Source organism: Coenobita brevimanus, chromosome 96 (assembly GCF_032717465.1).
Source record: "Coenobita brevimanus isolate Jiangsu-jjx chromosome 96, ASM3271746v2, whole genome shotgun sequence".
Classification (NCBI taxonomy): Eukaryota; Metazoa; Arthropoda; class Malacostraca; order Decapoda; family Coenobitidae; genus Coenobita; species Coenobita brevimanus.
Window position 1 is genome coordinate 33,814,857 of NC_137049.1, and position 14,759 is coordinate 33,829,615.

General features: G+C 43.0%; 1 protein-coding gene across 1 annotated transcript in view; it reads right to left on the minus strand.

Annotated features, from left to right (window-relative positions):
* Positions 1–8,880, minus strand: part of LOC145413428 (uncharacterized) — a 198,803-nt gene extending 189,923 nt beyond the window's left edge. Inside the window, exon 1 of the mRNA XM_080283113.1 lies at positions 8,692–8,880. Coding sequence (XP_080139239.1) covers positions 8,692–8,880 — 189 coding nt within the window. The remainder of the gene's footprint in view (positions 1–8,691) is intronic.
* Positions 8,881–14,759: the final 5,879 nt, after the last annotated feature.

The window sequence follows — 14,759 nt, forward strand, 5'->3', positions numbered from 1 at the left end:
TTGCTAAGCGTGTAATGCCATATGCTGATGTTAGTGAAACACTGACCCTTCAGTGACAAGCTAAGTGTATGTCCAGAATCAGAAGCCATACGGTATAAAAAAGGTTAACACAGGACAGCAGATGGGGGTAATCCAAGGTGTGTTAGTGATATCATGTGGTGGCAAATGGTAGGTGAGTCATTATTGTGTCACACGACGCATATCTGGCATAGTTGTTCAGTGCTGGGTAAGGGTGATTACCTTAGTGAAAGTGAGGCCGGGTCAATACATCAACGCCGACCCCCTTATTATCTGCACTGACCTCTTGCCTTCCTTACCCTGCCGTCAGGCGCCGGTGTCTGTGCCAACTTTATTAACTGTACAAAGAGGTTTTCATGATGGTATGACGGGCTTTGGTATTACCACTGCCACTTAATGACTCTCACAACAAGGCTAGACCAACGTTATGAATTCACCCGCGTCCGTTTGTGTTCAAGATATCTCATTAAGGTATTACCGGATATCAATGAAATCTGGTGGACAGGTAGGCAGAGAGTCAAGAACGAGTTTGGAGGATCAGGATCTGGATGCAGGAATAAGTAAAAAATGTTATTGACGTACTCTCTCCCTCTGAGGCGTGTAACATGACAGAACAGATTGCAGAATTAAATGACTATGTGAGATCGAAAAGTATTATTCTTATAGGAGATGAATTACAGCTGTAAATTACAAATTATTGTTAATAATAATAATAATAATAATAATTATTATTATTATTACTACCTCTACTACTACTACTACTACTACCATTGTTATTATTATTACTATTATTATTATTATTATTATTGGGCTCTGTAACGCAAAGCTTAGATTAATAATAACGAGGAAAGGAACCGTAACGAATGCACTGAAGTGTGTATACGCAGAATTATTCATTTTGATACAATAGCTAAGTCTAGCATCATCCCAAAACACACACACACACACACACACACACACACACACACACACACACACACACACACACACACACACACACACACTCACACACACACACACACACACACACTCGTTTGGATAAAGCTGCCGTGATACCAAAGTGGTTACGGGAGATTCGCAGAAGGGATTTAAACTGATTCACAGCCTCCTCTTTGATCCTGCTATTATACGGAATCTTGCCCGGCGTAACGTCAACATTACGTATACAACACCTTTTCATCACAAGGAATCTCCCTTACTCTGAATTAAATCGTCTGGCAGTATTATAACGATTACAATTTTATTCTAACTTGGCTCGAAACTGACATATCTCCAAATGCTGACTTGTAAAAACAGATTAATAACAGAATATGATGCTAGTCACGAATAAGTGCAATCAGGAGGATGAGCTATAACACTCTTATTTTGCTACTGAGTTTTTTATGCCAGGATGAAGGAACCAAAGGCCACGAGCCCGCAAAAACTGTTCCTTCCAGAGAAGAACAAAATACAAGAGAGAGCCAAATTAGAGATAAGATCATTTCGAGATGCCTGGACACACTGCGTTTGAAAGACTGGAGATCTTAGGAAGCAGGAAATACAGAAAGAGGGAGACAGATCCAGAGTTGACCTGTTGCATAAATGAAGGACTGGGGGTAACGGTTAACTCTTGCATTAGGGAGCTGGACAGTAAAGGGATGAGAGTTTGCTGCTTGCGGGTGCTACGCGCCCGTCGTAGAGGTGGAGGAATACAAGCAGACAGTTCAGAGGAGCAGCGACCATTGAAGTAGCGATAGAAAAGAGATAAAAATGCAACACTGCGGCGAAGAGACAGAGGTTGAAGGGAGCCAGTAAGAGATGAAGCGTTGATGAGACAAAAAGCCTTTGATTCCACCCTATTGAGAAGAGCTGTATGTGGAGAACCTCCCCACACATGCGAGTTGTACTCCACACAGGGGCGGATAAAACCCACGAATAGATTTTACAGTTGTGCAGGGGTAAAAAAAGGAACGGAGTCGGCTTAGCATACCTAATCTCTTGGAAGCAGATTTGACAAGAGATGTAATATGATCTTTCCAAGATAAGTCCCGACTTACAGGAAAAATACTGCAAAAGGACGAATATCCGGGCCAAGTTAAGGTGAAAGGACTATATGAAGGAAAGTCAGTTCAGTGAAGGTATATATGTATCATTCTGTGGAGAGAAAAACACGTGGTGGCGGGGCGACCTCTTGCTCCTAATGTTAACCTCGATCCGTGCCTGGAGTGGGTCAGGTCATGGGGTGGCTCAGGCGGAAGTGAGTAAAGTTATTGGGGTGAGGGGATGGTGGATGACGGGTGGTGGGTTTTGTGGTGGATGAACGGTGGGGGGGTTAGGTGGTGGGTGAGGGGTGGTGTTGTGTGGTGAGGTGAGATCTGGGGGTTAGGTGGGGGTGAGGGGTGGTGGGGGTTAGGTGAGGGTTAAGTGGAAAGTGAGGGGCGGTGGTGTTAAGTGGTGGGTGGGAGGTGGGGGGGATAAATGATGGGTAAATGGGGCGGTGTTAAGTGGTGGGGGAGGGGTGGTGGGGATTGGTGGTGGGGATTGCTGGTGGTGGGGCTAGGTGGTGGGTGAGGGAGGGGGGACAAAAACAGAAGAAAGAAAATGAAAGAAGAAGGAAAGTGAAAGTCAGATAGTGACGTACTCCGAGACGATGATGAGAGGAGGGAAGGTGAGAGAGTGGAAAGGAAAGAGGGAAGAGAGAGAGATAGAGTACAGGGGGAAGGTGAAGAAGGGTGACTGGGGGTGAGAGACAGAAGGGGAAGAGCATGGAGAGGAAGTACAAGGAAGAGAGACAGAGGAGGGAAGAAAGAAAAGGAAAGGAGGCGACAGGTGATGATGGGAGGGTATACAGGGAGAGGGAAAGGAAGTGGGGATATAGTCATTAAACCGGACCACTTTGTTAATTTATTCCCTCTACCTCAAGCAAGTTTTAGAGCTGGAAGGGTTAGATACAGCCTTCATTAACCCCTTCATTACTAGGGAGCTCTCTGACGCTAAATAAAATCGTCTAGTAGCAAGAAGAAAAAATTACAGAACTATATTATTGAATTAAGATAGCAGGAGAAAAGTGAACACTGGTATCAGATGGGGTAAAGGATGATTAGAAGAGGCACTTTCCTGAAACAAGAAGCTTATCTTAGTAATTAGGAACAAAGCAAGACTAAAATTATCTTTGAACTAGACCGGAAAGAACTGTATTAACACCTGGGTTAAAGGGGGAACGGGGCTTAGTTAGGAGGGCAATTATGTGGAAGATACGCATGGTTAATATGTCTATCTATCAGCCTACCCATTTCTTTATTTGTCTATAGCCAGACGCATCAATCCCGGAAGAGGTAGTTAAAAACAAATCTTCTTCATGTCGCCCTGTCGTATCATCACGCTGCTTTCCCTCCGACGTAAACAACCTTCATTATATACCTGTACAACAATCTTCATATATAGTAATCGGATGGTAATATATCAATACTTCTTTAAGCCTCAGCACCGTCTCAGGAAACCCATGTGGAAGGCGCTGGTAATGAATATGGTTATCGGGTAATTACTTGTACGATGGTTTTCGCTAATTACAGGCATGTCGGCAAGTGTCGCGTCCTGGATAAAGCGTCGATCCTCTTGATGTAGAACACAGGGGCAAAAGGGGCGCCAATAACCTTACCCCTTACCCGTTCGTCAGCCACGTCGGCGAGGAGGACGCTACAACATTCACTCTCCCCCCCCAAAAAAAATTCAAATATAAATAAAGTTTGAGGAATCTAAATCGAGCAGTGTGGGATTATAGTCCTTTCCAGCACGATGACTCGTTTGGCATTTCATTTATTTATTTATTTTATTGTTAAACTTTGAAACTGGTGGACTTTGGGCACAGAATGACAGTATTCCTGTGTACCACATTCCTTTACATGTCACCACTTCAGCAATAGTACCCACCGTACATGTTAGGTCTGTCACATTCAGGACCAGAAAGCTGTATTATGACATGGTATGTTATGTGGAGGATTACTGGTCTTTCTTTTAACAAAAGTTAGATTGTCAGACTATTCTCTTCCCCAGTCAAGGATCAAATTCGTATAACTGCGGACACAAGATTACTTCTCTAACCATTTATGTCTCGGGGGAACCCCTGGTAGTGAAAGAGTTAGAAGTTTCTTTATTAACTCCAGGAGCTGGATGACGGCTTTATATATACTGTGTATATATACGGTATCTGTCTATCTATCTATCTATATACCGTATAATTCCTGCTGTCTCCAGATAATTTTATTCAGCTTATGAGAGACGCCTCTTCATGAAGGCATTAAAAGCACCCGTCTTTAACCAATTTAGTACAATGTCCCTTTGTGTTTTGTTTATTGTTCTACGTAAATATGAATTATTAACCTTGGGAATGGCTTTAGTGATGATGTGCTTAGTTATCATCATCACGTTGTCGTATTTGATCATTTGTAGGCTCAAACGACACTTAGCTGACCCCAGAGTTGGAATGCTGTGCGTTCCCAGAACCTGCCTGACCCGACCCAGACGCAAAGTTCCCAACTGTATTCGGTTTGGGAACTTTATATTTTCCGAGAAGGTCTAAGTTAGGTTAGATTCAGTTAGATCAAATCAACCAGTTCTTCTGTTAAGACTGGGTTAGGTTACGTTAGTAGACTGTTTGGTTTGATTAAGTTATGTTAGGTTAGGCTAGGTAAGGTTGAATAAGTCTGTTAAGAGTCAGGGTAACATTGGGTTACTACATCGATATACAGACGGATCATCTTCGGAAGCGGAAAATTAGTGAGTGCTGGTAATGCAACTGAAAATACGGAATCAATCACTTTCACACAGACAAAAGTTTCTGCTACTTTTATGCTGATGTTTCTTTTATGTAAACTAACATTTAATCATGTTTTGTGGTACTTCACATCACCAGTTGATTAGATGTGATAAATGTCTAAAGTAAATATTGTTTGAATGGTTGGTGTAGACAGAGAACAGGACAAAAAATAGTGGAGTATTCTTTCGGGTACATATTAGCTATCGAACAGGTTGGGTACAGACTTAAAAGAAGCTGGTCAAATACTGCGATACATGAGGATAAAGTTGAGGAACAGGAGTATTACAGACGGGACGCAAGTGGATAACAAAGTACTATAAGCGGAGTACTCACGGCGTTGTCTGGGTCACATTGATATAAGTACTTGTGTTTGGATGTCCCCGGCACCGTCCCCGCCCCCGCCCCCACCTGAACAATATGAGTGAGGTTCATGTTGACCGCCAGCAGTAAGTCCTGCCACACCCAGTCCGATAACACTTGGGGCTTCATGCTGACACAGGCCTTACACTATCATCTTTCACACATACTTAGCACCTCTTATACATACGAAAAAAAAAAAAAAATCACCGCCAGCACAGATGGTATATATCACCCATTAGATCAGACTTGACCGTCATTTTATCAGCCTTATGCATGTCATGCACAGGTCAAGAAACATCAGCGTTGTATGCTGTGACCAACGCAGAGCAAGGTGGGTTGAGGAGGACACCTGTGGCTGGTCAGTGAGAGGTGGTAGCTGCTCACTGAGTGGTCTAGCGCATAACACACAGGCTCACCCACTCCGCTGCCTCGCTGACTTACAACCACACGGAAGCCCACTCTGGTATTGAGCTCAAGTTCTTCTAAATGAGGAAAAAATTACCCAAATCGTGTAAGTGCTTGTCTGGGAAGTAAAGTAGGGCAAGCCAGGAGTATTTTACAGAGACTATCAAGAAAGTTCTCATTAAGACAGCCGTGTAAATGGACAGATAATCTGCATATCAAAGCAGCCAATTTCTTGCAACATAATAACAGGGTAAAAATACAGGAAAACTAAGGTGCTGCAGTGTCATTAGCGGACTGATCTACGCTTAAAAAAACAAAACAAAAACTACATTTAGACCACGGGAGGGATGGCAATAATAAGGTTTTAAGTTCAAGCCGCAAATACCTGCACGTTTCCTACAATTAATGCTTCACTTATTCAACTTTTGCCTTCAGGAAACTTAGTTCATTTATAGCAGAAAAATATATGTGAATTGATAAGTGGGCTCATGTATTAGTGCTGATATGTGATGTCTCTCTCTCTCTCTCTCTCTCACACACACACACACACACACACACACACACACACACACACACACACAAGGTCCAGAGTGACAGGGGACGGCGTCACGAAACAAATCACTGCATACTGTGGCTTCAATTTCAGACGTGGCAACTCCCTTGACCCCGAATCCTGACCCGTCCCCTCGGCTTCCGCATGTGTGGAATGATATCGGTGAGGTGCGCGTACCCCAGACGGCCTCTAATTAGAGCAGAAGGCGAGAGTGTGTTCCTGCTCTCGCCTGATAAATCCTACTTCTCTGTCCTGATGAATCCGACTATTCTCTTCTGCTAAATCCGAGTGTTCTGTCCTGATAAATCCGACTGTTCTGTCCTCTAAATCCAACTGCTCTGCCCTTTAAATCCGACTGTTCTGCCCTTTAAATCTGACTGTTCTGTACTTTAAATCCGGCTATTCTGTCCTTTAAATCTGACTGTCCTGTCCTAATAAATCCGACTGACTCTGGGGGTCGTATTTTTGTGGCTTCGCAGCATATCTTGTTGAGTGATTTATTTTGCATCAAGTATCTTCTGTATGTTGTCAATGCAATATGAATATGAACTTACAAGAATACCATGCAAAAAATAACTCCTTAAAAATGATCTATGCACAGAGGTTATTGAGGAAAGTAGCCACAATGGGTTAATGATCTGGGAAGGAGAGGCGTTTGCGACCTGCGCTTGCCTGCCACATACAAAAGAATATTCAAGCGCCATATGCTATAATGAAATGGTTAGGAAAAGTGCGAGGGAGCCTTCTATGCGAGAATGAAAGATAGTGATGGCACTGAAACTAGCACTGGCATATGTTCATGTGCCCTATGCAGAAGTAAACTATTAAGGAACGGGCGCCAATGGGTCTTCAATGTGCGCGAGTTAGAACGAAAACTAAAGACGGCAATAGCTAGGAAAACTGCTGGACTCTGATACGATTTGACAAGGGTAAGGAAAGACACAAGAACAGGGAGGATGTGTTGAGTTTCCGTGGAGTGAAGAAGGCAGGCGGGAAATAAGGAAGGAACTGTGAGGGGGAGTATCTGGCAGAGGGTGGACTGGAACTACCTTACGTGACGGGAAAAGGGTAATTAGGGAAAAATCTATAAAGGAAGAGAACTGTTGTAGATTTCCCATGGGTGAGGAAGGCAGACGGTGGGATCGAATAAGTGCTGGCGGCGGATGGCCTGAAATTTACTTGAGGTGGCAGAAGGAGGTTAAGATAATGATGATGGATGTGAGCAACTGAGGGAGAGAGAGTGGGGAGATGGTAGAAAGAATATGCCAATGTTGAAATAGTGTTTACTGCGAAGGTACGAGTCTCGGCCTGACCTGAATTCGATTAATGGAACTTGTAGACACTAAAGAGGGCCCAAGTAGAGCCAAAAATGTTGCCTCTTAACATCACTTTCAAAATGATGAGGTTTTATACACTCCATATAAACCACTGGGGATAACTGGTAATGAATAGAGTGAATTGACAGTGTAAACTGTTCAGTACATACAGATGGTTATATACCGTACACAAGAAACCCATTTTCCACTTCAGTCTGATGACACTGTTCTTGTATTTTATTGTTGCGACTTCCTGACGATCTTACTCAGGATTGCTTCGAGTTAGAGCGGTTAGATACAGCCTTTACAAGTCTTTTCACCAATAAGGGTTTTTTTCACAAGTCGAACACAACCGTCTGGAAGCAGCAAAGGAAGCTACAAAGGACGTCACCGGATTTTTGTAACATGTTTATAATTTTCCTTGCTTTCTGGATTGTATCTCATCCAGTCCCTTGGAATGAAAAAGCAGGTCGGGATGATGATGATGATGATGATGATGATGACGATTATTGTATTGTGGCAGGCTTGTGTTCCTGTATACCCAGAGGTCTTCCGAGGAACGCACAAATTATTGTCCGGGAATAATGTGGTGGCGTTACGGTGTTGCTCATGGATGGCGTGATTATACCAAATTAGCAAAGTTTGTTAATTTTGTTTCTACTTAGCACACTTCTAACACTGCAAACAAGGAAGGCTACCGTACGATCTTTCAAGTGAGTGGTGCTAGATAATATGATTTTGGGAATAATAATCTTTTCACACTCCAGTTCATTGAATGGGATCTCCTATATTGATAATGGCTGGATAGTTCTTGTCTGCGACAAGAGTAGTTCGTGCTACTGTGTTAATGTTACATCCTGCCTTATATACTGTGCTTGTATTTCCACGTAGGATGTAATTATGACTTCTAGCCCATGTGTTGAGGTGTGGAAGCGTGCAGGAATGTGTGAGGGTGAGGTGGGCGGCAGGACCCCTGCTCCCATCCCTCCCTGCTGACCCACATCCCTCACCAGCGGCGTCAGGCCCCACCACCACCACCTGCACCTAACGCCGCTGACAACTGTTGCTGCACCGGCCACCCACACCTCACCTATTTATCCTTCCGCGTGACAGCTTTCTACTGTTACTCGTTGGGTCGCATGTCGTGTATCATACAACACTGGTGTTCATAAATGGAGAAAAAAAGAAACATGTTGGCGACTACGGAACATAATCTAAAATTAGCATGGATGTTTTGAACCTACCTTGACCTTAGTGGTTATCCAGTTCATGCCGCTGGGATCCTCCCGGATGACGGTGGCCAGGTTTGACCCGTCCTGAGTGATGGTGGCCACCAGGACGGGCTTGGCCATGGGCCGGTGGGCCTTGACCCCCTGGCCCTTGTGTTTGGCCTGGAGGGTCAGCTTCTCCTTCAGCAGCCCCGCCGCCTGCATCTTGGCTCACTGGGGCCGCCACCACTCTACAGTCCGAACCACTGCTAAGTCCCGTCCTTCATTGCTGTGAGGTGGCCGGGCCCCAGGCTTGGCCATGGTTCCGGGGCTGCCATGACCGGGCCACGGTCAGGGCTCCCCGGGGGAACATGATGCTAATTCCCCCGTAGCCTCCCCATAGGTGTGGGTTTGCCCTTACATGCTGGTGGAGGGTATGGCAGCGGCAGTGGCGGCCCTGCCACACTGGCGACACATAGATTTTACGTGGCAGCTGCCTCACCAAGCTCTTCACCCGTCACCTCTCAGCTCAAAAGAGTACACCACACACACACACACTGGTGTCTGTTACAACTATATTCACCCACCACCGATATGAGAATCACGTTTCACTGTATGTGCCTTTATTATCACCTTCCAAAGTATTCACAGCAAGTGTTATTATTGCAGCCAGTGTTTCTACAACCTGTATAGTATGTATATCTAGGAGAAAAACATAGAGGGTTATTGACATTATGTATACACACCATTACTGTGTATATGGAAGAAAGTAATTTATCTTGACATCTGGGAGAATAAAGTTCACCTATATTCGAAAATTACGATAGTTTTAGATCCAATACTACAAAGCTCCTCTACCACCCACGAATGTACAAAGTGCAGGCAGGTCAAAATTCGTATGCTTCCGAAGATGGTAATACAAGTTTTCCTTAATCATAATACTGTATTATGAGTACCAGGTTTATTTCGCGATATAGGCTTCTCTCTCTCTCTCTCTCTCTCTCTCTCTCTCTCTCTCTCTCTCTCTCTCTCTCTCTCTAGCGGTATACCATATATAGTTATTCAGTAATTTACATGGGGTTACTGTACCTAAGTAACTATCCTCATGTGTTTCTCAAAACCTGATACAAATAAGTACTACCGTCAGTGTCTTGAGGTGTGCCTATTCATGACTTAAAGACCTTGTCTGGCACCGTCCGACGTATAGTTTTTTCCTGTATCTAAATATCAGGTATAAATTCCGTGGTAATTCACCTGCGAGGTATTTCTGTCTAATGTTACCGGTGCTTTACACGTCTACTATACTAACCCCAATCCCAGCACAACAACAACAAGTATACTAACCCCTTGGATGGCAATGTTATCCCTCAGCCGAATAAAATCTTTAGGCGGTAGCCAGGACCTTGCCAGTAGTTTAAAGTTAGTTTATTTGCTGGTTACAACGTTAAGTGTATTGTATAAATCACTAACTGGTTGTGTGGTGCAGATCCCCCTACTCACCAGCCTAAACATTTTCCCCGACTTGCACTTATTTCGTCTGTCTTGTACTTCCAATCACTTATCACTGTCCTAACTTCATATATTTTATGGGGTAGATACGACTCGATCACGCTTTCCTAATTCATTCACAAAATTTTCAGCTTGAGCAGAAACACACACACACACACACACACACACACACACACACACACACACACACACACACACACACACACAATAATCTGGGTTCCTCCCTAAGCATCCTCTAGACAACCCCATCCCAGGCCATACCATCAACCTGCCGTGTGTGAGAGGACATGAGGGGGTCGTGTGGGCCTAATGTAAGTGTGATGAGGTCTGTGAAGCTCGTCGCGGGAGTGCGTGGTGTTACAGTGGCTGGGATAACTGCAAATTCTGTACATTGTGCTGCTTTTTACCTGCGCCGCGAGACACAAGGCGTAAAAGGGGTGGCGTGTGTTTACTGCAGTCTGGAAATTGGTATTCTTATTCTTTTTCTGGGAGAAAATTTTAATGAATACCATCACCATCGGTAAGCCTACAATCCTGTGCTGAGGCAAATACAGCAGCCCAGTACTTGAACACGAGTTTGGATATCCCTGCCATTATTTTATGAATGTGAATGCTATTACAAATTCCAGTTTTTTACACGTACAATTGTGTTATGAAAGAAATCATAATTACATCATGAATATAGTGGAACAGAGAACTATTAAATGTTGCCGGCATAGCAGGTACAAAACATGACAGATGATAACTTGATATTCATTATTTCATAGTCAGCCAGGTCTAGGACACTGAATATCACCAATTTGTCTCAGTAATTACCGAATTATCCACCGTACAACCCAATTCACTCATTCTCAGTTCATGATCACAACCTGAAGCCCACAACTAAAATTCCCTCATTAACAGGATTGCTAACTCGGGGTGCAGGCGAGGGCAACATTTCAGGTAGGTCAACTAGAAGCTGTTACATCAGATATCTTAATGCTATTCACATACACATACAAGACTGACGAGATTTAAGTCATATTATGTACATTACCGTACTGTGAGAAAACGTTCTTTATTCTTAATGAACGTAAATATTTAAATTATCTTTGCAGCGAGACAATAACGATTGCTTCAGAGAAACTTCCCTCCACTGCTAAACAAAACTATTCTAGGAGCACAGAAGGCTGGAACACTTAAACAGTTCTTAATAAACAGGGAAGAGATGGGGTACTCTGATCAATGTTGATTCCAAACTTCAAGGGGTTGCTGTCTTCATGGGTATCCTTTAATTTATGCTCCCTCTGGTGAAACTGAGGCCTTGGTTAACTTACTCAAGGTGACCAAAATGCTAAGCAGTCTGCTTTTCTTTATCGTTTTTTTTTTTTTTCAAGGACTAGCATTGCTCTCTCAAATACCTTCTGAAAATAGTGCATATACTAAATTCTTGCACATTTAATTCCATTTGTTTATATGGCAGATGTTTGCAAAAACAAAACCTACTGTAGATGACGTTAGGTGATAAACTAATTTCTGCTGACAAAGTTTTTACTATTCATTAGAATATTAACTGAACGCCAATTCTTTGCCCTGGTATTCGAGTACAAATGCACATATATCGGGCTTTGATAGCATAATGTTCGAACGCAGGTGAAATAGCTGTATTCGCTTGCAATCAAATATGAATACTCCATCCTGGCCTTCAGCACTAATCTTCCGCCTTACCACCACCCCAGCTCACTCTGCGCACGTCTCTCAGCCCAGTCTATTTCTAGCCCCGGGCCTCTCCTGGCATCATATTTCTACGAAAATTCTTTCTCTGCGAACGCTGCCCTTTACATAATGCCCGGTTTTATAGTATGTAATCGTCCCACCCTACCACACCACCCACCACCTCACCCCTCCATTGCACCCACTCGTCTCTGCAGACCTCGCCCGGGTCTGACGAAACTGGGTAGATGTACTTGAAAACCATAGAATCAATCGGACAGATTTTTGACACATGCCTTTATAGGTATGACCTCAAGCGACCTGACCGCACCTAAACGATGTGACGGCACTTGAAAGACCTGAACTGTCGCAATTCGAGAATCACTGCATTGGCAACCATGAATTTTTGGCACAAGCCTTCACTGAAATTCCTTGCTGCATCAAATGTGCGTCGCCGTGTATATAATAGAAGCCTGACTTTATCAGCAACAGGTTGGTGTGAATTCTGGACTCCTGACAATGCTATAAGTAACGAAAAGAGGAGAGCTTTCGTGTAATATATGTGAATGTAATTATTTTTATGCTTATTACATAATAAAAAAATAATAAATTTTGCAAAAAAACTTTAGGTATGAAACAGTATGCTGCTGATATCATAATGTGAACAGTAGTATATACCGTTTTCTACAAGAAATAGAGTTTAAGGAAGAGAATCGATAGTACTGCATATAAACTATATGAACATACCAATTAGTAAAATATGGCTTAAGTGCATATATCATCTGAGAAGTCTTAATACGATTTATCGCAGTGGAATTCATTTTGTATTACTCTGCGCGATGGAGTCGCAGGTCTTGCGGCTGAAATGATTTAGTCGGAAAATAGCAATGAACCTTGATACTCCTGAGCGAGTTACCCTCACAAAGATTTGATAATCCACGCAGCCCACATCCAATGAAAGGGTAAATATCCTGTAATTTCTCATCATATATTAGAATTTGTTTTGTTCAGTTTCGTAAGGGCGGGGTAAGAAAATACTTAAAAAACTGTGAGTTGATATCCTATTTGATGAGGCATCAGACTTCAGGCGTGGTTGACTAATTAGTCCACACAGATTTAGAATAATCATATTTAGTGATTCTTCTTTTGCCACCACTAGCTAACTTTTGTTGTGAGGAAAACATTATTAAAATCTTCTCACTTCGTTGTGTGTCAAGTCCTCGTAACCTCAAAAGGTGTGTTGTGCAAAAAATAATAATAATAATAATAATAATAACTCTTTAAAATATAGCTTTACGATTTATCCATTCCAGTGGCACACAATTTTAGCGGTGCACATACCACAAGAAAAAAGGTATATTTTCCTGCTTCCCCTGAATCTAATCTCTCCATCTTCATTGCTTCCTAACATCATGCCGTGTTAGATGTAGTCTGGATATAAAGACCTGCATGTATTTTCGCCTCTCACTAGAGAACAACGACCTCTTCTCCCACAGCACCAACCATCTCTCATATCCTTCACTGTCTGGTCCTTTCACCTCTCCTCCTACAACACTGAAAATCTCTCATATCATTCACTACCTTGTCCTTCCATCCCTTCTCCCACAACACTTACCCTCTCTCATATCTTTCACTATCTTGTCCTTCCATCCCTTCTCCCATAACACTAACCATCTCTCATATTATTCACTACCTTGTCCTTCCATCCCTTCTCCCACAACACTAACCATCTCTCATATCGTTCACTATCTTGTCCTTGCATCTCTCCTCCTACAACACTGAAAATCTCACATATCTTTCACAACCTTGACCTTACGTTTGTGAAGTGAGGTGTGGAGGAGTGTGTTGTGACGGGGTATGGATGGACTATGGTGTGATGGGGCCTGGAATGAGTGTGGTGTGAGGGAGCGTGAATCGAGTGTGGTGTGATGGGGCGTGTATCGGGGGGCGTGTAGCGAGAGGCGTGGATCGAGGGCGTGGATGGAGTAATTCATAACGGTGGGATGTTGCTGAGTGTGGTGTGATGGGGCGTGGATCGATCCCGTGTCTCATGCACGAAGAAAGTAATTCACTGTGTCACCTCATGACTCACTGATGCCCCTCTGGTGGTGGTTTCGCCTTGTGGCTAAACGCAGTGGGTCAGGGGTGAAGGTGGATATTGTACGCTACAGTCACGAAGAAATACTGACCCATGCCGTGAAACAGTCTTTGGTTCGTAATTCACGTATCAAAAGGGAAATTCAGATAAGTTTTCAAAAATTCACCAAAAATAAAAATAGATGTTACCGAAATAGTTTTAAGTTAACACAATTTCACTGCGAAACGTCCCTTTCTAAGGTAAAATAAAGAAATAAAGAGGTTGATAGGACTTATTCCAAAACCTTTCTCTAGGAGGGGTAGCGCTTCAAGATAAATATAATCGTGTATTGGCAGCGAAAAATAAACAAGTCCTCGTACTGAAAGAGTTAGATATATTTGGGTTTGCTGGGTGGCTGCCGACTGGACAAATATTTACAAGTTAGCCTCATCGTCTCAAGAACGTCACTCTTATACTAATTCTTGCAGCTGACACACGATTTTCTTTAAGTTTGGAATGCTAATGTGGTACTGAAGGAGTTAACGAAGGCCATACCAACCCCTCCTTCGCTAAATATAATCGTGGGATAATACCTAATATAAAACATACATGACGCACCCGAGCTGAAGCAGTTATACCTCTGACTGTACATATTCCTTTCCACTGAACACACTCACCTGGTATTAGCCGAAATTAATATCCAGGTGTACAAGTAGCAGGGAAAGGATGACTCGAGGTAGTCCACGAACAATCTAACTGTTTGGATTATCTCTTCAGTTTTACAAAAATCCTGTATTAGCAAGAAGACAATATCCAAAGCCACTAA